This window comes from Pelobates fuscus, chromosome 12 (genome assembly GCF_036172605.1).
Source record: "Pelobates fuscus isolate aPelFus1 chromosome 12, aPelFus1.pri, whole genome shotgun sequence".
Lineage (NCBI taxonomy): Eukaryota > Metazoa > Chordata > Amphibia > Anura > Pelobatidae > Pelobates > Pelobates fuscus.
Window position 1 is genome coordinate 23,328,565 of NC_086328.1, and position 24,922 is coordinate 23,353,486.

At 41.0% G+C, this 24,922-nt stretch overlaps 1 protein-coding gene across 3 annotated transcripts in view; it reads left to right on the top strand.

Moving 5' to 3' along the window:
* PIEZO1 (piezo type mechanosensitive ion channel component 1 (Er blood group)) overlaps positions 1 to 24,922 on the top strand; it is a 123,523-nt gene that overhangs the window by 83,080 nt on the left and 15,521 nt on the right. Inside the window, exons 12-42 of one of the 3 annotated variants that reach the window (XM_063437630.1) lie at positions 685 to 945; positions 1,326 to 1,437; positions 2,389 to 2,567; positions 2,965 to 3,113; positions 3,277 to 3,453; positions 4,300 to 4,388; positions 4,552 to 4,712; positions 6,748 to 6,924; positions 7,185 to 7,310; positions 7,709 to 7,909; positions 8,027 to 8,231; positions 8,342 to 8,446; positions 8,538 to 8,691; positions 9,061 to 9,304; positions 10,846 to 10,942; positions 11,452 to 11,620; positions 12,307 to 12,396; positions 13,192 to 13,268; positions 13,454 to 13,528; positions 14,015 to 14,115; positions 14,512 to 14,623; positions 17,390 to 17,461; positions 19,114 to 19,289; positions 19,419 to 19,555; positions 19,659 to 19,865; positions 20,019 to 20,277; positions 20,925 to 21,113; positions 22,872 to 23,046; positions 23,948 to 24,053; positions 24,282 to 24,429; positions 24,534 to 24,748. In XM_063437630.1, coding sequence (XP_063293700.1) covers positions 685 to 945; positions 1,326 to 1,437; positions 2,389 to 2,567; positions 2,965 to 3,113; positions 3,277 to 3,453; positions 4,300 to 4,388; positions 4,552 to 4,712; positions 6,748 to 6,924; positions 7,185 to 7,310; positions 7,709 to 7,909; positions 8,027 to 8,231; positions 8,342 to 8,446; positions 8,538 to 8,691; positions 9,061 to 9,304; positions 10,846 to 10,942; positions 11,452 to 11,620; positions 12,307 to 12,396; positions 13,192 to 13,268; positions 13,454 to 13,528; positions 14,015 to 14,115; positions 14,512 to 14,623; positions 17,390 to 17,461; positions 19,114 to 19,289; positions 19,419 to 19,555; positions 19,659 to 19,865; positions 20,019 to 20,277; positions 20,925 to 21,113; positions 22,872 to 23,046; positions 23,948 to 24,053; positions 24,282 to 24,429; positions 24,534 to 24,748 — 4,745 coding nt within the window. The remainder of the gene's footprint in view (positions 1 to 684; positions 946 to 1,325; positions 1,438 to 2,388; positions 2,568 to 2,964; positions 3,114 to 3,276; positions 3,454 to 4,299; positions 4,389 to 4,551; positions 4,713 to 6,747; positions 6,925 to 7,184; positions 7,311 to 7,708; positions 7,910 to 8,026; positions 8,232 to 8,341; positions 8,447 to 8,537; positions 8,692 to 9,060; positions 9,305 to 10,845; positions 10,943 to 11,451; positions 11,621 to 12,306; positions 12,397 to 13,191; positions 13,269 to 13,453; positions 13,529 to 14,014; positions 14,116 to 14,511; positions 14,624 to 17,389; positions 17,462 to 19,113; positions 19,290 to 19,418; positions 19,556 to 19,658; positions 19,866 to 20,018; positions 20,278 to 20,924; positions 21,114 to 22,871; positions 23,047 to 23,947; positions 24,054 to 24,281; positions 24,430 to 24,533; positions 24,749 to 24,922) is intronic. The other 2 variants (XM_063437631.1, XM_063437632.1) reach the window with 2 other exon arrangements.

Sequence of the window (24,922 nt, forward strand, 5' to 3'; positions counted from 1 at the left end):
TCTACATATCTCTGCAAAGCAAAGACGTAGAAGCTAATTTGCAGATGGACAAACATACCACAATGAATCACAATACTTCCTCTACATTACATATAGTATGGGACCTTGGGTAGACTTTGAAGGTTAGACCTTCGTCTGTATGTAACGATATCCCCCCCACAGAAATTTGTTAACTTTTTTTTTTTTTTTTTACATTTATTAATTTTTAATTTTCTTTTGTAATACACCAAAATATTTTAACTGTGTTTAGATTGGCTTTAATAGATTGTAATATTTTATTAAATGCCAATCTAAATCTGTGCCTTTGTAACACCCCTTTAAACAATGAATTGATCGCTGGTTAAATTGCGGTCAGTGGCCTAAATTTTAATGCAAGACATTTGAGATGTTCTGAACTTCTATCAGATACAATTTTCTTTAATAACTGTATTGGTGCACTAGTTGTGAGCATAGATTTTAACAGCGGTGTAAATGCTAGGTAGCCGAACATGTAAAAATTTTCATGGCCATATTTATTTAACGGTGAGATGTGATCAGTTGATAGCCATTCTAGGTGGTTCTTCACTGGATGTTAAGATTTAGATTTTGCGAGTGCTATGTCAAGCTCATAATGTCTTCATGGTCAATGGTCCATTTGTTCATGCGATTCGTTCGGGGTGCTGATCGATTGTTCTTTGTCTGTAGGTCTGGAGTATCACCTACCACAGCTGGCTGACCTTTGTGCTGCTACTCTGGGCTTGCCTGATCTGGATGGTACGAAGTCGGCGTCAGTTTGCAATGCTCTGCTCTCCATTTATCCTTCTGTATGGAGTAACGCTCTGCAGCTTGCAGTATGTCTGGAGCATGGATTTGGAGCTAGAGCTTCCCACACAACTTGGCTTCATGAGACTGTCCCAGCTGGGTCTTGCACGGGCTCCCTACCCGTGCCTCAATCTTGGAGCCATGGTAATCTACACTCCGGCACTTCAATCACAAAACACTTCAATCCTATTAGATTATTCCTTTAAAAAAAAATAAAAATACAAAAATACAAAAATGATAGATATATATATCTACATGCACACTCACACTTTTATTAAACTGCTCCCTTTTTTAGAGTGGGGAGAAAATAAAATAAAAATCAGAAGGGGAAAGGGTAGGTAGGCAGGTGAGTGGTCAAATGACATGACGTGCAGTAGGTAACCTATAGAGGTCGGTTTCATTTAACTGGGCAATGAACAGTAAGCCACCAACACGTCCCATACGTCATGGAATGTTTTTATCACTTGGTGACTTTCATTCAAGTTTGCCAACTTCCTCAAATAACCGTTGTGTTTTTCCTTCAGCTGCTCTACATGTTGACATTTTGGCTACTTCTACGTCAGTTTGTGACCGAAAAACTTCTAAAGCACAAAAAGGAGACTCCGGCTTTGGTAGAAGTGACTGTGTCAGGAGCAGGTGAGTGGCAAACAATCCTAGCAGTGAGAAGTGTCACAGAAGACGTCTGTTCAACAAGGACGTAAATTAAGCATTCCAAAAGCAGTGATAATTGAATTTATTCTACAACAGGGTTGAAATAGTAACAGCTGTCAGCTGACACTCTCTCAGCCAGTGAGCACCGTTTAATCCTGGTATGAGTTGGTATAATAATGTGGAAGTATGAACTTTTGCTTATTAGATAATCTCAAACTGGAAGGACAGTGGGCACACAACACAGCAAGATGAGTGTCAAACTGTGAATAAACTGCTTGGCAGATTACGGTAGACCTTGCCTGGTGACTCCTGGCACCATAACCACTGCATCAGACTGTAGTGGTTATAGTACCTAGAGTGTCCCTTTTAGAATAACACTAAATGTGCAGACCTGTGTTGGACGTTGATGTGGTTTACAATTCACACTGGATTCCTTGGCAATTCCTTGGGGTTAATGCTGACGTTAAATAATTCTTTTCATTTAACTATTTTAACATTTCTCACCATTTTTCTTTTTGATGTGCTGCTATTGTATCATTATTGTAAAGTTATTACATAGCCCCAGCATGCTTTAAAATCACAATTTTTAAAGTCCTGCAATGAAAATTTAAAAATAAATAAATAAAATAAAACAAAAGTTTAAAAATAAACAATGTCATGGTAAGATGATGGCAAGTGAGTGGTTGCTGTGGCGTTTTGCTAATACTGTGCCAACCTCTGCCCCTTGACGATGTGCCTCTGCCAAAACGTGAATGGTAGTTGGTAAATGCTGCAGCCTTTAATACATGACATGCGTTTGCTGGCCGTGAATAGTATTTAGGGAATATTGCGACCTCTTCCAAGATGGTGAATGAGCCTTGAAGAATTATCGGTGTTTGTATTTTATTTAAGCTATCAAAATTATCTCTGTATGTGTTTTTCTTTTTGATTTATCAGAACCCAGTAAAGAGAAGAACCTACTGAAATGTTTCGGGGAGCAGGTGATGAGCTTCTACGCTAAATACTGGATCTACTTGTGTGGTGGAATGTTCATCGTAGTCAGCTTTGCTGGGCGGCTTGTGGTGTATAAGATTGTCTACATGTTTATCTTTCTTCTTTGCCTGGTCTTCTTCCAGGTGAGTCCTTTCAACGTTCAAAAAGACAACACTCCACCTTCTTTAGTATATTCTAAAACCAGACACCATCGCAGTGGGATAGTTTGGGTTGTCTAGCATTCTAATGCACAAATTGTTCATGGGGGTGTACCAGGTCAGATCACTAGTTCATTTAGTGCAATTTCGACCACAGATTTCATATCTTCATTTGTAAGATGACCGCAAATTTTGCAGGTCTGCACAATGGACTGTTTATTTCCATCAGCTTTACTGTAATCGGACTAAAGAGTTCAAGATGTTCCACATAGATATGCTTACATAACAGGAAGTTCAAGAGTAGAAGTAACTTACTGTATTGACAATTATCCTTTTTCATGGTTCCTCTGATCTCGTACCTATTGTTTTCTTTTTCTTGCAGTTGTATTACACTCTATGGAGGAAACTGCTGAATTTTTTCTGGTGGCTGGTTGTAGCTTACACAATGCTGGTCCTAATTGCCATTTACACTTTCCAATTTGAAGACTTTCCCATGTATTGGAAGAACCTGACGTCCCTCACAGATGAGCAGTATGTGTCCTCCTGACCGTGGCATATAAAATCGAACAATTATCTTCTTGTATTCTATGCCTTGTTTCCAGCTATCAGTCACTCACACTTACGGTCAATCTCCACTACAATGCATAGTCTATAACAAATATTGCTCCACTTACACCTAGCCTTTTTCCTGCAGGTTAAGTGATATCGGACTTGAAATATTCAGCGTGTCGGAACTTTTCACCAGCATCCTAATTCCAGGATTCTTCCTCTTGGCATGTATCCTTCAACTACACTACTTCCATAAACCTTTCATGCAAATCACAGACCTTGCACGAGTCTCACCCCAAGAATGCGCACCATACCACGATAAGTGAGTAGAATTTTATAATGGCTCCTGGGATGGGCCTAATGTGATCCAAATGTGATTTTCTAAGCCCCAAAGTTTCTGATGGAATTAGGTTCTATTGTATCACAACATTGTGTGTGAAGGATCTGACATGTCAATGAATGTGTCCCATTTAAAAAGAGATCAGGCATATCTGATGTTCAGAACTCTTGGGGTTGTGTGTCAACGTTGGACGTCAAGTGTATTTAACTAGTCATGTTTGCACTGTGACTTTTCACAACTCATTACGTATGCATTTTTTTTTTTTTTTGTGTGGCTTGGATAAAGCAGAACAGATTCAGAATTGGATTAAATAGATTGAGAAGATTGTAAGTTTTTTGAGCATGGCCTTTTTGCCTCCAAAGATCTCCTTTCTATACTTGTAAAAGCTGTGGAATATGATATGATAAATGCTAATAAAAATACCAGTATATATCTGCAAAAGGTTGACTGGCATGCCCCAGTCACAGTCCCGCCACCTAAACATTCCATATGGAGTTTACATAAATGTTTTTAGCGCCGTCTCAGATGAACAATAATTTCTTAATGAAAGCTCACCAGGTATGTATGTATAGCCCTTACTGGTCCTTGACTTTTCATAGGTTTAATAGCTTTTTCTACTTCATTCATAATTTAATAAAGCATTTGTTGCAATGTGATGCATTTCTTGATCAACCTAATACGCCAGTTTTTCCTCATCATTTATAGTTTTGGAAATAATTGGAAAATACATGGTTGTGACATTTTCCATGGTTCTGTGTTGTTGTGATGTTTTTGTGTCGGGTATGAAGGTTAAGAGGATAACTTCAGTGACTGAATATTTTTTTATAGCGGAAACCCAAAGGTGGGAGAAGACTTGGCCGGTGCATGCAGTATAGAAGAAGGGCAGGAATGTGTTGAAGAAGGTTCTACAAATGAAGGTGAGATTATTATCCTGGGTTAGGTCATTGTGAGCTTAGTGGTGGTTGGGGCAGACCTAATGCATATATATTCCTGTATGTTCTTTTTGGCATTGAGATGGCAATCCTCTGTTTTTGTTTCTGCTTGGTGGTCTGATGCCAGAGTTTGATGTTTTTCTTACAGGTCCTCTCAGTAAGTGGGATCTGGTCACCCAACGACTCACAGTCCTCTTCTACAAATTCTCTGAGCTTCTTCACCAGGTCCAAGTTTTCCTCTGGAGACTCCTGGAACTTCATATCTTGAAATTGGTGGCTGTGTATAGCGTGTGGGTGGCATTGCAGGAGGTGAGTGGACATCCCCTAATCTCTACAGCAAGGGTACCCAAAAGGTAGATCCCAAGATGTTGTAGAACAACCACTCCCATGATGATTTAGAATGATAAAGCATCATGGAAGCTGTAGTTTTCAAAAATATAAAAATCTTGCGATCTTTTGGGCACCCCTGTTCTACAGTAATGCATTTTATTAGGTGATTGGAAAACGAGGCTGCAGCTAAGAAACCTAGACTGGTGCCGCGTTCTAAAGCTGAGAGTGAGAATCATACAAGGTTATTCACTGATGTCATAATTCAAAGTGAATTAAAAATTTAGGGTCAACGTGTTCCAAGTCCGCTATGCATTCAGTGCAGGTCCTCTGGCCTTAAATTTAAAATTATTTTTGAATTCTCTTTAGTAAATAACCTGATAGAATATGTACTGGATATCCCCTGACTTCTCTGCTGGACCACAAAATAAAGTTGGTCTCAGAAGGGGAGCTAAATTTGGGCCCCGAAGCATCTCCACAATCTTAATTGACCACTACATCTTGTGATGGTTCTGTTCCAATATGATGGACTTTACCTGACCTGCAGTAGGACAGCGGGCTCACTGGAAGCTCTTTAAATATGAAATTTACTGGAAATAGTCCAACTTTAAACCCTTTTGGATGCAAAGCCCATTTGGGGGAGTGTAACTGAAGATAGAATAGCAATATGAAAATTTACAAAACCGGTGAATCCTGGGGTCAGAAATGGTATAAATTCCAGACCATGGAGGGAATGTCTGTGCTAGCTCTGAGCTGGCATGTTTGAAAATCACTGGTTGAGCTGATTGACTAAAAACATCTTACTCCTCCTCTCAATCCATATGTTGTTTTAAGTTTATGTTACTATTTTTTTAAACTTTTCTGAGCAGTCTCCGGAACATACAAGAAATACGTTCCTGGAACCATATGCAAACACTTTAAAGACTATGCAACATGCTCTCCTGTGCCGCAATAGTAGCAAAGCTAATACTTTCCAGGCACACGTGGCTTTGATTTATCGGATCTAATGTCTTCTGCAAGCCGAACAGTGTAGGGAAGAGGGCATAAGTGTTGTACAAAGTCTGCAAAGCCGAAAGGAGAGTTAAATATGGCTGTACTCTGGGGCATGCTGCGTAAATGTTTTAAGATTCATTCCCTGAGTTTAGAAAAGGACAACTTTCATATTATTTAATATTTCTTTAACTCACAAAGCACTACTTACCTCCACCATTGCTCCAGTGAGCGTTTTTCTCCTCTGTAGAGGGCCTATAAATGACGGCTTTCTCCCTCATCCCACACTGTGTAGTAGATCTTGAATTGAATGTGTAATGTCTGTATATTGTAGCAGAGAAAGAATTATTCGAACACTATATTCGGGGCTTGCGGTATAGATGTCTAGATACTTGATGTTTGCCTCGCATCTTTACCGAAAGTTTGTTAAAATGAACTAGAATTACGGTAATTTGATAGATTTTTTGATATTAACCTTCTACAATCTAAGTGTTTAACAAATGAAAAAATAAATCCTCTTCGTTTGAAAATCGAAAGCTGGGAAATCAATGCAGCCAAGAAAAATCTTAATTGGCTCAGGGCTCTTCCCACTGATATAATTGGGGCACTTACTGGAGAATGGGGCTCTTTGTATCCAAATAAGAACTGTATTCTATTTATAAATAGAAATTCTTTAAAATCCCTTTATTTTATTTTTTTCTGGTTTCCTTTTCTTTATTTTATAATTTGCGTTCAGGGTATTGCATGTCACTGTATTGTAGCAGTAAGAGTATCCCATCTTTATGGTGTTATAGTAACTATAAGGGCACCCCATCTTTATGTATTGTTATAACCGAAGAGCACACCATATTTTACTGGTGTATAATTGTAATGATACCCCATCATCTGATATTGTTAGAATTCTAATTGCGCCCCCCTCTTTTGGTATTGTGTAACTGTAGTTGTGCCTTATCTACTGGTATTGTTCGAAATTTAAGAGCATCCCATCATGGGGCAAAGTCTTACGGTCCCTTTTGCTTTTTGCCAGGTCTCTGTGATGAATTTCCTCTTCGTAGTACTCTGGGCCTTTGCCATGCCATTTTCTCGTTTCCAGCACATGACTTCTTGTCTCTGCACCATCTGGAGTTCCATAATCATTGTATGCAAGATGCTGTACCAACTGTCAATCGTTAATCCACTGGAGTACTCCAGCAACTGCACACTGGTAAACACGGGTCCATCTATTACTCCAAACATATTGATAAGAGGGGCTCTGGCTAGATTACTATCGTTTAAAAAAGTAACCACTACTTCCACCATGCTGTACTGTACATTGAGGTTAACGACTCTTCCAAACTACTGTAACCCACACTTGATCTTGAAATGCAACATAATAAAATTATAAACTCAAAGATATCTAGGCTTTTCCCTGAAATAACCTTTATCGAAATCTCTTACCTACTTATTCTTTTTCTCTACTGGCAGCCTTTACCAAATGGCACCAATCTTCTAGAGGAGGAGATTTTGAATTCCACGCTTTACCGAGCCCCAGTTGATCCTGCTAACTGGTTTGGAATACGCAAAGGCTACCCCAACTTGGGTTACATCCAGGTAAATGCATCTGTGCACGCTGGTTACAAGTTATATATACATGTACAACCACAAGAAGTGTATTATGGAAAAATAATGCCATCAAAGGTTTCTGAAAATGTGATACACCAAAATATTAAATATCAAGTGTTTTTATAATCGTCCAATAATGCACCATTACAGATGTCTTGTATTACCATTATGTGTATTTTGTATGTATATTTGTTTTTTATTTGGTTTTTTTAAGAGTGCTCCATATTTCCAGTTTTGGAAGTTAGGATTTAAATTGTACTTGTACCAGCACAGTCAAAGTTTTATTTGTATGATTAAAAATATAAATATCAAAATTACACTTGGTGTTTATCTGTATATGTATTTGTGTGTGTGTGTGTATTGAATAGCTTCTTGTCTTCTTCCAGAACCACCTTCAGATTCTTTTGCTGCTGGTTTTTGAAGCTATCGTGTATCGGCACCAGACGTTTTACCGTAAACGTTACCAGCTGGAAGTGCCACACATACAGGCAGTATTTCCAGATGTGCGCAGAGAGCATCTGGATGAAGGACTATTTAATTGCATCAAATATTTTATCAACTATTTCTTCTACAAGTTTGGGTTGGAGGTGAGTACATGCGAATAATAGTGCACACATGTGCAGATTGGCCTCCACTTCCAGGTGCACTTGTGCCATCATCATGTTACCTCTACCAATTAAATCTCTCCCTCCTGATGCCCTTAGATCTGCTTCCTGATGACGGTGAACGTGATAGGCCAGAGAATGAATTTTATGGTTATATTCCACGGCTGTTGGCTGATTGTAATACTGACTCGGAGGCAGAGAGTTAACATCGCCAAACTGTGGCCAAAGTATTGCATGTTCCTCGTCTTTTTCTTGCTTTGGCAGTATCTGCTGTGTCTGGGTATGCCGCCGGTATTGTGCATAGGTAGGATACTTTGTATTCATGTTACCCAGTATCTTAATCCTCCAACCAGCATAATAAGAAAGGATATGTGGCTTACTTATGTATTTGTTTATTTTTTTTGTCTCTGAAAGAATATCCGTGGAGATGGGATAAGTTTGTTCCAGTCAACTCTGCTTTGATAAAGTGGATGTACCTACCCGATTTCTACTCTCCTCCTAAAGCAATTAACCTCATCAGTAAGTGCTAATTTAGTTCTGCGAGCCTCACAGGGCGTCCATAATCGTGTTGTGCAGCCCATTCACCTCCTACATTCTCTCTACCTTGTAGGTGATTTTGTTCTGCTACTCTGTGTATCCCAGCAGTGGAAGGTATTTGTTAACGAGAAGAAAGAAGAGTGGTATACGATGGCGGGGGAGAATGTGGAAGTAATTCAACCTCCCAAGGATAAACCAAATCCTGTACCCAACTTCATCAACTGTCGGTGGGTCATCACCTGAATGTATTTAATATACAGAGAAAATTCAGAGATCTTACTTTAGAAATGTCGGTCAACCAATACCTAAGATGACCTCTACCCACAGTCAACCACTTTTGCAGAAGCTCATGTGCTTTTTTTTTTTTTTATTGCATTTTTTTAATAATCACTCTGTAGAATCCTTGATTTATTAACTCTAATTATAACTTATGTCTTTACACTGTTAACCACACTCCCCACCAAAACCACATAGACAACATGCTACCTACAATTTTTATTAATTATGGTAGGCTTTTTCACCAACGTTTAGATTGCCATGACAAGTGTCCTCTATGTGTTCACCAAAGATCTATTCTGACTCTCTTGCCCCTACAGGTCTTATCTGGATATGTTGAAGGTGGTAGTCTTCCGATACCTTTTCTGGTTCGTCTTAGTTGTGGTATTTATCACCGGTGCCACTCGGATCAGTGTTTTTGGCCTTGGATATCTCATGTCCTGCTTCTACCTCCTCCTCTTTGGCACAGCTCTCCTACAGAAGCCAGTGAAAGCACGGCTGGTTTTATGGGATTGCCTGATTCTCTATAACATCACAGTTATACTGGCCAAGAACATGTTGTCGGTGAGATTTGTTTCTCGGACTTTCTGGGTTCTCCTTATAAGATTTAGTAGAAAAACGTTAATAAGATTTTCCTATTGTAAAACTGAATAAAAAATATGTGTAAAAGTAACACATGAGAATAGGCACACATTTTATTTCTGGGTTAGAAAACCAGGAATGTGAGGAAGTGACGAGATAAAGAATGTTCCTAGTTTAAGCTATTTTGGTCTACATTTCGCAATTCTCAAACCTTTCCAGTTTGGAGAATAGACCTATTTCTTTTAGACTTATACCTATAAATATATAAAATATGTTTATCAGTGAACATGTATGATGGTATTCTGCTAATTGAGATTAAACTCTCATTTGTGTAAAAATGTCTATTTAACCCCTTAAGGACCAAACTTCTGGAATAAAAGGGAATCATGACATGTCACACATGTCATGTGTCCTTAAGGGGTTAAGCAATTTACTGAATAAAAATAAAATATATAGTAATAACAATTTCCTGATAGGATTATTTCTCCACAAATGTCAAAAGGGGGAATTCGTAAACTGACAGTGCATTGTTTGGGTAAATAAAGAAAGCCTAAATAATTTCAGAATTTGATCAAACCTGTTTCTGCTCTGTGCATCAATAGGTCTTTGTATGATGGTATCCGAATTGAGCCCATGAGTAAATGAACAAGTGGTCCATTAATTAGTTTTATTTCCCGTTTGGTGCATGCACCATTAAAAGGCCTGTCAGGATAACTGTGTATTGATTGTGAAGGCTGTTATTAATAATGAATGGATATGGTTGGTTTAAGATATTGATGTGTGTAATGAATTCTCTCTCTGATATCTTGCATTCCTCTTGGACAGTCAATCAACCAGATTTGCTATCTCAAATTTGATGCTGGGTTTGTGCTGTGAGAGATGTGTTGTCAGGAATGATGATATACACGTGACTTGATCGTTTGAACAGAAATTCTCCCAGAAGTCAAATAAGCTGTGTAGTGCATCAGCAGCAACATACTTTACTACCAGGAAGCGGACCTCATGGTCCTCTGAGCTAGTTGACCACCTGATGAGGCCCTAAGAAAGCCGATATGTTTGGCTGGGGTTGCAGTATCTCTCATGTAGGGAACTTGCTGGCATTTTGGATCTGGACTGATCTTATGGGTGGAATCATCTGATATGTAAATGGTGAAGGTCCTTTCTGTAATGGGCACAAGTCAGCAAAAAGTTTGAGGCCTGAGCGGGGACTATCCGAAGGGCAAGCTATTGAGGTTTCTCTGAGATGCTGCCATTCCCACAGTTGTCATATTCTCTGATTTTGCTGCAATTTTTGTATAAAGTTGTTTTACTTTGCTGTATCTGAGTAAAACAAATAGCCCAACATTGTGCAGTTTACTTCGGAACAGTGAGTGGTAATGTCATGTTTTGTTCCTTTGATTAGATGTTTTTTTTAATTGCTGCTGTGCTGTATTGTTCTCAGTACTGTAATTAAAGTTTATCTAAGCAGGCCCCATTATTCTTTATTATTAATTATTATTTTTATTTTTCTTACTCTCTTCCAGCTCCTATCCTGTGTGTTTGTCCAACAAATGCAGACTAACTTCTGCTGGGTCATCCAACTCTTTAGCCTGGTCTGCACTGTCAAAGGTTACTACAACCGTAAGTATGAGAGTTTTCAGCTGCAATGATAAAAAAAACGATACACTCAGAGGACTATATCAATGCCAGCTTTGTCCATCCTGGACCGTAGTGCTTGGCTAAGAGTATGAGTTAGACCAGTATAATATGGAGGTGTTTATTCTGTATTATACATGTGGTCAAGGAAGAGACAGTCTCCTAGATCTTGAGAGAGCCCTGTTTTTTCCAAACGGCTTCAGTATGGTGTGAGGGAATGGTGCATAGAGAGTTGAACTGTGCATTATTTTCACCCCTTATCTCATTAGAAATGCAGAATGTTGCAAGAAGAGGTTTTTCTGTTTATTGATCTTAACCAAACTCATTGATAGTGCTGTTTAAAAAAAAAAATAATAATAAATAATGTTTTTTAAATGTGTAAAAAGAAATGTAGCCTGCAATTCCATGATGGAGAAGTCTTCATGCCAGTTAACTGATGGTAGATGGTCTTCCTCGTTTGCTCCTTGAAATAAAACTCTTCACTTTCTTTGCAGCCCGGGACATGGATAAGGACCGTGACTGTTCTCTACCTGTGGAGGAGGCTGGTATTATCTGGGACAGCATCTGTTTCTTCTTTCTTCTCCTTCAACGAAGAGTTTTCCTTAGTTCCTACTTCCTGCATGTCATGTATGACCTTCGTGCATCTTCGCTGCAGGCTTCCAGGTCTGGTCCTCTCCACCAACACATAATCTTACATCAGGGGTCTGTCAGATTTCCATAAGAAAGCCTACTACTAATTTACTGGTGTAAATTTGTGTCTTGATGGTTCCAGGTTTTACAAACATGAACCAAGAAGATTTATTTTCTTAACAATAGGCAGATGCCATCCATTACTTTTACTGTTCATTTGTAATGATCTTACAGCAAAAAGCCCTATGGTTAAAATGTTATTACTTTATGATATAACTCTGTGGATGGATTTATGCCATGTTTACTAAAAATCTTGATTTTAAGGAACAGGAAAGTGGTCTCTCAATAGCATTCTACATAAATTACCGTTATGGTGGCAACAGTAACCTTGTTTGGAGATGTGCTACATTTCAAGTTTTCAACCAAGCACAGAGTAGTGCCTTGAGATAAGTAGCATTATCCTTTTTTTTTTCCTAAAAAGAGTGATGCTGAAAACATATACAAAAAAATTGGGATAAGTGCTGAGAAAGGGTGTTGCTGATTTAAAGCACCTGGCAATGGTTGTAGTCCAAGAGTGGTGGAATGTTGATGAGTTTCGATTGTATACATCTCTAGAAATTCAATTTTTAGTGCCAACTAGTGAGTTAAGTTAGGAGTCAGCCACAAATAGTAGAACTTCTTCTGATTCCATCTCTTTGACCATTGTGCTTTTTTTGCAGAGGTTTTGAGCTGTTCATGGCCAGCATTAGGAAGAACATGCATTTCCACCAGGAGTCCGAGAGAAGATCTCTTAGTCAACTGAAGAAGCAGTAAGCATACATTTACTCTTTTGCTGCATAAATGAATGCATATGCAAAGACAGAATATTCAAGGATATAATCTTTCAATGTAGGGTAATAACTGCTTGATTCAAGGATAAATCTGACTGCCATTCTGGGGTCAAGAAGGATTTTTTTTGTCCTAGCTTGTTGCAAAATTGTGCTTCAAACTGGGTTTTTTTTTTTTTTTTGCCTTTTGGATCAACAGCAAAAAACAAATGTGAGGAAGGCTGAACTTGATGGACGCAAGTCTCTTTTCAGCTATCTAACTATGTAACTATGTAACTATATAGCAGGTCTCAAAATGTCCATTTGCCACTACCCATTAGCTAGTGAAAATGTATCCCTGGCAAGAAGAAATTCACCTCAAGTGATTATGGCTTAAAGCCTGGCTGGTGATTTAGGAATTGAAATGTTAAAAAGCAGAATAAAGTATTGATTTGTGCCCCCCCAAAATTACAGGCAGTTGCATATTAACAAGTATATGCAGCACACGCCACCAGACAGTAAAAAATATGGGGACTTAAAGCATGTGCACCAATTTGCCCATGAAACATACCCCCTAAAACTTCCTCTGTCTCTTACTCATATATGCATGTGGGAGGGTGATTGACTGAGCTTTTTGGTTAGTAAAACTTGCTTTAAAGTCAGACAGGGTTTCGATACAGTTTTAGAGTTCTACTCCCTTCTAGGACCACTCTGCCAAAATTTTGGGGAAAAAAACAAGGTGTGGAGGCAGGAAACTGACTATAGTGACCTTTAAAATATTAATTTTTTGACCTGCAGAATGGAGAGGATTCGAGCCAAACAGGAAAAATACCACCAAGAGAGGAGGCAGAGTGAGGCCGACCAAGAGAAAATTGGTAATATTCTACATTTAACCCTAAATCATTGTAGGAAATTGTTTGTATTTCATGCCATGATACTTTTGTTGCAAACAAGGGTTTGTTTATTTTTTGTAATAATTTGTTAAATTGCAAGGGATTTAGTTTTCCATCAATTTTCGTGGGATTTTATCCTGATGTTTACCCTGATTGGGTTTTTTCAGGAGAGGCTGGAAGTCAGAAAGGACCATCCAGACGAAAGATTCACTGGAGCCGGCCATGGTTAGACCATGCTTCAGGTACCTGCAAATAATAAAGCAGACGTTTTGACCTGTAGCCGCCCAGATGTAGTTTCATCATGTGTTTTAGATTTCTACATGCGACATTGGCTGGATAACCACTTGGAGTGGTGTAAGGGTTGTCCAATATCTCTGTTTTTAAGAACCCATCCTACTTCCACCACTCACTATTTTAAGTTTCATAACATTAAATATCAGCTCCACGTTGCATGTGGTTGATCATCTTAGTTGCATGTGGTGACCATCCATTTCTTCCATCTCTTTAACCTCACCACCCTTTTTCATTTAGTAGTCGTCCCTTCAATCTAGCTGATCTAACTGGAGAACTTTAATGAGTTCATCACGAAAATTTTAACAAAGTGTGTTATGCATCAAAATATACAATATAAATATCACTTTTCAGATTTTTTCTTTAAATATATTGTTTCTCTTCTTCTACCTTTTCCTTTCCACTTTCAACATGTGACCTTCTATCCTTCCTTCTAGTTCTGCACTCGGGAGATTATTTCCTGTTTGAGTCAGACAGTGAGGAAGATGAAGAGTTGTCTCAGGAGGAACAGAGACCACCAAAGCAGAGTGCCTTCCAGGTGAAGTCTAGATAACATGGTTAATTCTCTTTTGACTCTTCAAGGGAAAACTTTACTCAAATATTTTATTAAAGCACCCCTCAATGACAATCTACTTTTGGCCCATGTCCAGTCTTTTTGGTACACTCTATGGTAGTTTTGATAAATACCATACGGTCCTTGGCTCAATCGCTTTTTGTGATTGACACTATAGCTTATTGAATGGTGTTCTTGGCTGTTTTTGGTTCATCGATGGACCTGGCCATCAAAGTGTTTTGAAAGCTTGTCCATTGGCCACATGTTCCACTGTCCTTTGGGTCATGGACAAAACTTTCACATCACCGAAAGCCACTCCATTTAATTTTGAACTCTTGCCATGGCATACATATAAACCCCTTAATTGTTCTGTCTATGCAGCTGGCATACCAGGCCTGGGTCACTAGCGCCAAGTCTGCTCTGAAGGAAAGAAGGAACCTGCAGAAAGCAGAACATGGAGCACAGAAGCCTGGAGGAGAAGACAAAGTAGCAGGTGAGTCCCATTTCCCAGTTCAGGTGACCAAGACCTACATCCAGCATATATTGTGAATGTTAAATGTTCAATTTTTTTTAACTCTGTTCATTCTAGCCAAGTTTAAGAGAGCTGATACAATGACTGCATACCTTCCACAGCTTGCAGTCCACAGTTTGGAACTAGGTGTAATAAAGCGTTGTTCTTGATCATGCAAATTAGAAAGCCATGGTTATGTGCATATTTTTTTTTTTTTAATTCTTTATTTTTGGTGCGTTTTCAGTTTAACACAAACACGTCCGGCCACAACAGCCAGGACTGGCACTGTATCAGCAATGCAGGGTAATAATGTTAGATATTGGTTAGAAGACAAGGCATCATAATAAACATTTTGCACATTTTTTTTTATTTGTGAGGTGTTGGCTCCCGGTGGGATGGAGGGGATGATATGTGTGGTTTCCTCAGTGTAGGAGTTGTTTTCCTCTCTCTGGTCCGGGTTGGGTAGAATACTATGTTTTTAAGAGTTCGTGGAGGCTAAGTGTTAGTATACTGGGTATTCATGAGTGGGTTGAAGTTTGTACATGAGGGTACTAGTAGGTTATGTTGTAGTAGTGTGTTAGATCATGAGTGCGCTGATAAGGGAAGCGTGTGGGTAACCAAGGTGTGAGTGGTGTTAACCTGAGGTTTGTTTTGGTTACCCTAGTGGGTAAAGACCCCTAACCAAGGGGGCAACGGGGGGGAGGGCGGTTGTACACCTCTTGTGGGTGTATCTCGTGTGTGTATGCGAGACGGGTCTGAGACTGCCTCTCTCCGGGTCTGTTAGTATGTAGAACGGGTAATAGTAGATTGTTTAGTATATATGAGGGGTAAGAGTAAGGTAACCATTGAGATGGGAGAAATCTGAACAGAGGTTAGTATAACGCATAGTATAAACCAAGAACATTGGGGATGTGTCAAAGTTCGTTCCTCAGTGTGAGGTAGCTGCGCCCTCTTCTTGTTCAGTCAGGTAGTTGGTGCGGCTCTCGGTACGAATGGGATCGTTGACTCGGGGTCCAAGGTGTGTTTGACTTTGGGAGCAGAAGTTGTGGTTGCCATTTCTGTAAGGCCCATCTTGTGGAGTATTGCAGGAGCTTCCGTTTCAGTTGTGAGCTTGTGGGTTGTCCCATTGTGTGTGATTAGTAGGGATCTTGGCGTGCCCCATCTGTACGTTATCCCTGCGGAACGCAGGCGGCTGGTGAGAGGCTGCAGTGATTTACGCCATTGAAGTGTAGTTTTAGTGAGCTCTTGGTAGAAGGTTAGGTGTGTATCTTTTCCCCTCACTGCTGCCATAATCTGGCCCTTATCTTGTGGTGTACAGCATCGGAGGATGACATCGCCAGTGATTGGGGCTGCCGGTTTTAGTGATGGTGGGCAGTCTGTACAGTCCATTTAGAGTGAATTCGGCAGTGCCTATGTTCTTGTGCAGTCATTTGAAGTGCAGTGTTTTCAGTTCAGCTACTTCATTGTGAAGTTTCTCAATGTCCCCTTCAGTGTGTGTTGTCCTGTCAATAAGCTGCTGCATATTAGATTTTAGGGAGGCCATGTCTGCAGTTAGGAGCTTCTGTATTTCCAGCAGTGTATTCTGCATGTTGTGAATATCCTGCTTAGTGGCAGGGGCTGTGCCTCCAGGGATATCCCCAGTCATGGAGTTTGGATCCCCTTGTGTTGCTGAGATTGTGTTCTGTGTCTGGTTTGGCAAGTCAGGGGACGTGTGGATGTCAGGGCCGCCGGCGGCCGCCATTTTGGATGGTACCTGTCGCTGCAGGAAAGTGCCGATATCCCGCTGGTCCGTTGCTGAAGCGGATTGGGGTCTCTGGGAGCGGCGCCCCATTGCTGGGGAGGGGCTGTGGAGAGTTGAAGGGGGGTAAGTGGGGAGATCCACTGCTTTGAGCGCGCCCGCTCCGCCGAAGAGTTCCTCGAGGTCGGCGAGCGTCGGTGCGTAGTAGGCCCTGGCTCTCCTTTTCAGCTTGGTCTGCCTCGGGGTGTATTGAAAAGGCATCTGTCGATGCCGCGGGATGCCCTAGACGCGTACCTGCTATGTTCAGGGTTGGATGGGGTCTTTTTATAGATGATATTCGTCGGATTTTGAGTGCCGGGAAGGAGCTCCCAGAAATGGCGTCTAGCCCGTCTCGCTGCCAGGCTCCGCCCCCTCATGTGCATATTTATTGAATGTTGATTTTATTTTATTTATTTATTTTTATTTCAACCTGCGCAGTTCTCTAATTATCTGATTGTCATCATTTAATATTTCAAAATTATATCATACTTACATACTTTACATATAAAAATATTTTTTTAATAATTAAATCTTTTGTTTATGCCATAACTTTTTTTTTTTTTTTTTTTAAAGATGATCTCCAAAAATATTAAAACAAAGCCTGTGTTTAAATGTAACCTTACATCTCTTATATCTACTTGTTGGTTATTTTGGGTTAGTTGGGTTACTGTTCATAAAAAAACAAAAGGCAAAAGAAACCCTAATACAACATGATGGCGAACTGAAATTAATCACATTTTGCTATTTGGAAGTTTTTGGTTTTTTTTGTTTTTTTTTTAACCTAAAATAAGCTCTACAGTTCCATAATTGGATTTGTCTGTTTTTCTAGCATTTCAGTGACTTGACTTAAGGATGTACTACGAGAGAGGAGTTTTTAACAAATGCTAATGGGCCCACGGATATCTTCCTTGGACATCAATGTGTTTCCTATTTAATAAGCTGAGATTCTTTTTTTTTTTTTGTAATTTCAGAATCTGATACTGATCATCAGGGGATCACAACGGAGATAGCAGAGGATGAGGCAGCCATAGGGGAGAGTCGAGGTGAGCAGCAAGTCTGTTAGTAGGTGGTAAGGAGCATAGACCTAGATAATGACCGTAAAAACCAGTCCCATTCTAACTTAATGGTAAAATTTTACATGAATCGCATCAGATGTTCATTTCAATCTGCTTGTATCCGGTGCAGTTCTTTGAAGCATTGCAAAGGTGGAAATCCGTTTTTTATAATCTACTCCATCCAATACTTGCCATGAAGGGCTAATAATGTTGGAGCTAATGATGTTGGGCTGGAAGGATGGAATGTGTTTGATATCATTCTCATGTTCATCAAACCACTCTTGTTTCAAACATCATCATTGTGAGTCAGTGAGAATTCTAAAATATGAGTCATTAAAAATACCTATTACGTTAGCCCAATAGAAGATGATACCTTATCAGCGTACGCAACATTTTTTGTTTGGAAGAACAAAAGAGGGGAGAGGGTGAGGGAGAGGAATCAACCAAGTTTGTTCATTTCCTATTTCCCTTATCTCCTTTCTGTCCCTTCTCTCATTTTCCCCTTGTATTTTAGTGGGTTGATATGCCTTTGCCATGGGGGGTTGGCCCAGCTATTTTTTTTAGTAAGGTACCAGTCTGTAAATTCAAAGGTAGATTTAATTTTGGATTGGGTACATCTATCCAGAGAGCCAACATAAGGTTGCCCATTTAGAAAAAAAAAAATGTATTCATTAAAGTACATACAGAGCCATTGTGCTGGTTCCAGGCAGGAGTTTAGCTTCTTCGTGTGTTAATTATCCGATCCACTCAATGTGGGTTTTTGAGTAGCAATAAGGACTGCTGTTTGCAGTGCTGAGGAATATAACAATGCCCACCTGCTGTCCTGGGTGATCGGAATGTAGGTGACTGTGGCATGGATGCTTGTAGCACTCGACTGTGTACTTGGGAGAGCAAAATTAAGTGAGGTTTGGGGCCTCTGCTGAAGTCCGCAATGAGTGGTTAAGATGGAATCCGCCCACTCTGTGTAGCCCAAGCCTGGGACCTCCATTACAGCAAATTACAAATGTGGCTGTTGCGGTGACCGTATGCAGCCATCGCTCCAAGCTTGTCCCAGTAGTAGTGGTGAAGGGCTCAGGTAGCTGTTTAAGAGCAGTTTCAGAACCCACCAAACCACTCTTGAATATAGCATAGTTTTTATATATATTATCATCCTATTATGGCAACATCAGGAAGGGGGTACTCCAAGTCCCGTAAAATGACATTTTATTATATTGCTATGGAGTTTAATTGTTACTCCCACAAGGTGACTGTCCACTATATTGAACAGCTGAAAACACGGATGAGGTGAAGTCATCTCTAACTTTCTCCTTCATGTTGATGATCTGTGAAGGTCTCTTCCACCATGGGCCGCTGGTAATACTCGATATTAACCTTTTGGTGTTTCAGTGCAACAAGAAAACAGCACTCACACCAGCAGGGTTAATTACTAAAGTGAGAATTCAAAGTGAATTTAATAGTAAAAATTACCGAACTGGAAAGGTTCTCTAAAGCGGCTATGCTTCCAATTAATTTACTTTGGCCTTAAATGTGAAATTCCCTTGGAGTTCTCATGTTAGTTAATACCCATATTGGTTTAACGTTGTATCGCCATCTATGTGACTTCTTTAACTGGTTAACAACCTGATGTGTCCTTTCTCCAGCAGGAGGCAGTAATGTTGTACAGCGCATACTGGATGTTTTGAGGTTCCTCTGGGTTCTTCTGCTTGCCATGTTAGATGGACTCGTAGACTGGTTGGGCTCTCTTACAAAGCATTATGTGGACATGTCTACAGTATTGTGGGTGGAGAGATATATTTTGACACAGAAGCTTTCTAAGGTAAGATTTTTATTTATATATATTATATATATATATATGAGAACGCAATGGTATTTCATTGTTTGGAACATGACTTTGTATTATATGGTTCTCTGGTGTGTCCTTACTTTGCCTTCTAATCCCACCAAGGGAGAAGAGGTGACTCGCAGGGTTCTAGATTCACTCTCTGAGACTGGACAAGAAAGGAAGGATCCTGGCTCCTCCTTGTTACTAACAGTACCTACAATGGACCAGGCAGTGGATTTACAAAACAGTATGGCCTCCAGGCAAGTGCTTTACATAGGGTTTAGGGAAGGCAGACATTTTCGAAAACCTTTCATAGCTGTGAAAAGAAGAAAAAAAACTTGATTAACCAGTTTCCTCCCACAGTGGCTGTGAAGAAGGGGAGGTGCTTAGTGTCACGGCGGACGTCACCGATGTTACCCCTTCTCTTACAACCGGATACAGCACTACTGACAACAGCCTGGATCAGGTGTCTGGAGCTGGATGCTGGGAGGAAGCAGCATCTGTAAAAGGTTCCCAAGAAATCCAGCCAATGAAACGCTTCCGTACTGCTAGCGAACTCCTTGTTATCAGGTACGCGGGACTGCACACCTGATTTTGGATTATTAGCTCTACGATTGTAGGCTGTTATTCCTTTCTGGTATAGACTTTTAGGTATATATTAAGTATTCTGTAAAGATGAAACATTCTAAACATTTCACTATATTGTGCTTTCTGCACCCACAGGCCGCTCAGTTTCGAGGAGTTATCAGAGTCCCAGCATTTCTTTAAGTCTCAAAACCGTCTCCTGAGGCTTCTCCTTGCTCTCTATCATTTTGTGGCTGCTCACTCAGAGTTACTGTGTTATTTTATCATTATCCTTAACAACATGGTGAGCGCTTCATTCATCTCGCTCTTCCTCCCCATCCTCGTCTTCTTGTGGGCTATGCTGTCTGTTCACAGGCCCAGCAAGCGCTTCTGGATGACCGCCATTGTGTTTACAGAGGTAAGCCTCCAATCGTGCAGGATTAGGCTAAAATGTGGGCAGAGTAAATTATTAAACTTATTCTAAATGTTGTTTTTTTTTGTTTATATATATATATATATATATATATATATATATATATATATATATATAAAACAAACAATTTTCCTTTTAAATTTTTATATTTAGAATCATCCCTCCTTGGAGCCACATATACACATAGTGATATCTAGTCACAAACACCGCTAGCTAAAATAACACATTAAACATATTCTATCTTGATCACATAAAACTGAGCTCCTTAAAATTGTGCTCCGTATAGCTCTACAATGGTCCTCAAAATTTCGCTGACTCTACCGTTGTTCACCCCAAATTGTGTGTGATTGAATCTGTTCCTCCAAACTATAAACTCTTAAATGGATAGATAACCTATTTAGTTCATGCATTGACTGCAGAATGGGTCCACACCTTAGGGTTAGTAGTTATAATCCCAGCATTGTCAGCTCAACTTTTTATCATAGTCCTTATGAGTCCCGCTGTGTTGGGTTGGCTAATCTGTTTACTGACATACTTTAAAATAAAAGATTGTTTGTTTGCTTTTTTTCCTGTTAAAGTTCTTTCACTATTACTAGTAGTAATATATGTTTCCAATTCTCCTGTTCCTTCAGATCATGGTGGTGATAAAGTACCTTTTCCAGTTTGGTTTCTTCCCATGGAATAGTTACACGGTGCTGGTGCGCAACGAGGCAAAACCTTTCTTCCCACCGCGTATCCTGGGGCTTGAGAAGAGTGATTCATATGTGAAATATGACCTGATTCAGTTATTGACTCTATTCTTTCATCGCTCTCTACTCATGGTAAGAAAGTCTAACTTTCAAAGTATTGCCATCTCAACTTTTTTTTTTAGTGGTTGCTAACTGGTTGAATTTTTTTTGTCGGAGGAGGAGGGGAGGCATGAAGGGTTGTTGTTGTTGCTATATCATAAAAGCAGAAGGGGTTTTTACAAAGAGCTGGCTATCTGCCTGCGCTGTAGGTATCTGCTAGAACATTGACCCGTGCGCAGGTGTCTGCTAGAACATTGACCCGAGCGCAGGTGTCTGCTAGAACATTGTCCCGAGCGCAGGTGTCTGCTAGAACATTGTCCCGAGCGCAGGTGTCTGCTAGAACATTGACCCGAGCGCAGGTGTCTGCTAGAACATTGACCCGAGCGCAGGTGTCTGCTAGAACATTGACCCGAGCGCAGGTGTCTGCTAGAACATTGACCCGAGCGCAGGTGTCTGCTAGAACATTGACCCGAGCGCAGGTGTCTGCTAGAACATTGACCCGAGCGCAGGTGTCTGCTAGAACATTGACCCGAGCGCAGGTGTCTGCTAGAACATTGACCCGAGCGCAGGTGTCTGCTAGAACATTGACCCGAGCGCAGGTGTCTGCTAGAACATTGACCCGAGGGCAGGTGTCTGCTAGAACATTGACCCGAGCGCAGGTGTCTGCTAGAACATTGACCCGAGCGCAGGTGTCTGCTAGAACATTGACCCGAGCGCAGGTGTCTGCTAGAACATTGACCCGAGCGCAGGTGTCTGCTAGAACATTGACCCGAGCGCAGGTGTCTGCTAGAACATTGACCCGAGCGCAGGTGTCTGCTAGAACATTGACCCGAGCGCAGGTGTCTGCTAGAACATTGACCCGAGCGCAGGTGTCTGCTAGAACATTGACCCGAGCGCAGGTGTCTGCTAGAACATTGACCCGAGCGCAGGTGTCTGCTAGAACATTGACCCGAGCGCAGGTGTCTGCTAGAACATTGACCCGAGCGCAGGTGTCTGCTAGAACATTGACCCGAGCGCAGGTGTCTGCTAGAACATTGACCCGTGCGCAGGTGTCTGCTAGAACATTGACCCGTGCGCAGGTGTCTGCTAGAACATTGACCCGTGCGCAGGTGTCTGCTAGAACATTGACCCGAGCGCAGGTGTCTGCTAGAACATTGACCCGAGCGCAGGTGTCTGCTAGAACATTGACCCGAGCGCAGGTGTCTGCTAGAACATTGACCCGAGCGCAGGTGTCTGCTAGAACATTGTCCCGAGCGCAGGTGTCTGCTAGAACATTGTCCCGAGCGCAGGTGTCTGCTAGAACATTGACCCGTGCGCAGGTGTCTGCTAGAACATTGACCCGTGCGCAGGTGTCTGCTAGAACATTGACCCGAGCGCAGGTGTCTGCTAGAACATTGTCCCGAGCGCAGGTGTCTGCTAGAACATTGTCCCGAGCGCAGGTGTCTGCTAGAACATTGTCCCGAGCGCAGGTGTCTGCTAGAACATTGTCCCGAGCGCAGGTGTCTGCTAGAACATTGTCCCGAGCGCAGGTGTCTGCTAGAACATTGACCCGAGCGCAGGTGTCTGCTAGAACATTGACCCATACGCAAGTATCAGTTAGAACATTGACCAGATTGCAAGTATCCGCTAGAACTTTGACCATGGCATCTACCTGGTGGTGGTGGTCCATTTGTTCTGCATTAATACCCTACCTTTCCCATTTAAATAATATAAATTTTCCACTGCAGTCTTTGTAACTGTTGTTCGTGCAAATGCTACAGATAAAGTGATAAGTCCACTGTGTGTTCACAGAGCTATGGTCTGTGGGACCGGAAGGACATGAATCCTGTAGAGAAGCCCAAGAGTACAGATAAGGAAAGTGAGACAGAGATCGAAATATCTAAGGATCCGGAGCCTTCGGGAAGCAGGAGCTCAACCCTGCGCCGGCGCAAGAGACTTAATTCTGAAAGCAGTGAGACAGAGAGAGGTAAGGATCTGCAATCAGCTGTGTGAGCCTCAATCATGCATCAGTCACAATTAAAATTATAGAAGGAAAGTAGACCAGGCTAATAGATGATCCCAAATCCAAAAACGAAAGTAGAATAGAGTCGCTTACTCTACTCTCAGAACGGTGGCACTTGGCAGGAAGCTCCAATCCCATGTACAATTCCCCAGCATGAAACACAAGGGGAGCCACACAAAATTATATATTAAAGGAACACTATAGGATCAGGAACACAAACATGTATTCCTGACCCTTTAGTGTCAAAACCACCATTTAGGTGGCTTGTCCACTCCCCCCCCTTTGGCCCCCAGTGAAATGGTTAAAACTTCCCCACACGGAAAGCATTGGATTGGTTGAGATCACCAAGGAGGCGAAGTGGGGGCGGGGCCGAACGCCACCAGGCAAATCAGCATCTCCTCATAGAGATACATTGAATCAATGCATCTCTATGAGGAAAGTTCAGTATCTCCATGCAGAGTGTGGAGATGCTGAACGGCAGTACTGCACACTATGCAGCACTGCCCCAGGAAGCACCTCTGGAAGCCATCTGAGTGGCCGCCACTGGAGGGGTCCCTAGGCTTTACTGTAAACACTGCATTTTCTTTGAAAAAACTGTTTACAGCAAAAAGCCTGCAGGGACTGACTATAGACACCAGAACAAATAGCATGAAACCCAAGAGGGTCCCTGTTAAAACTTCCCTTTTTTCTTAGTTATAAACTAACAAAGCAGCAATTCAAAGAGGTGACATAATACCAGTAGATGAATGAAGCTTAACATTCTTCAAAATCGAGGTTGCTTACCTTTTGGCAGCCCTGTGTATGCCTTGACATATTCACAGGTTTTTCAATCCATATGTTGTATTGCTGCCTTTTTTCTTTTCAGATTCCGGGAAGGAGAAACCTCGAGAGCCAGACAAGAAGAAGAAGAAACCAGCAGCTGTCCGAATGAAGATGATGGGAGCTAAGATGCAAAGTGCCTTCATCGGCATGTAAGTCCTGGGATGGCATTAAAAGGATGATGTACTGGGTACAAGAACACCTGTAATTGTCCCCATTTCTTGGACAGATTCTTCTTGTCTTTTTTACACCCACCTTACTGTAATCATTGCTTATTCACGCAATAAATTGATAAAAAAATAATCTATTTAGTCATTATCCTCCATTTATTTGTCTCTGGTTGCATGTATTGTCTGGGTAACTTTATTATTTTTTTGCAGGGTGCAAGGAGTGTACCAGCCTGTGAAGGGATTTTTCCATGACATCCTGCACACGCCGTACCGTGCTGCCACTGATGTGTACGCTTTAATGTTCCTGGCTGATGTGGTTGATTTTGTGATCATAGTATTTGGTTTCTGGGCCTTTGGTGTAAGTCCTCTTCTCATTCTTCTTCATACTGTTTGTGTTAAATCCACTTTCTACATAAAAATATTTCTTAAAATGTATTATAAACAGCTGTCTTTCCCATGTAGAAATACTCTGCAGCCGCCGACATTACATCATCGCTCTCTGATGACCAAGTTCCGGAAGCGTTTCTGGTGATGCTCCTTATCCAGTTCTCTACGATGGTGATAGACCGTGCTCTCTACCTACGCAAGACTGTGCTTGGAAAGCTCATCTTCCAGGTCATCCTGGTGATCGGCATCCACGTGTGGATGTTCTTCATTCTGCCCGCGGTGACCGAAAGGTACATGACTCACCTCAATGTAGAGATAAATTGTCAAAGACCGTAGATTTTCCCAAGCCTCCATACTGTCTTCTATATGTACAAATTAGATTCTGAGAACATTGAACATGAACTTGAATATATGATGTATGGATGTGGTTTAATGGTCAGTGGTTACCCATGGCTGCGCACACA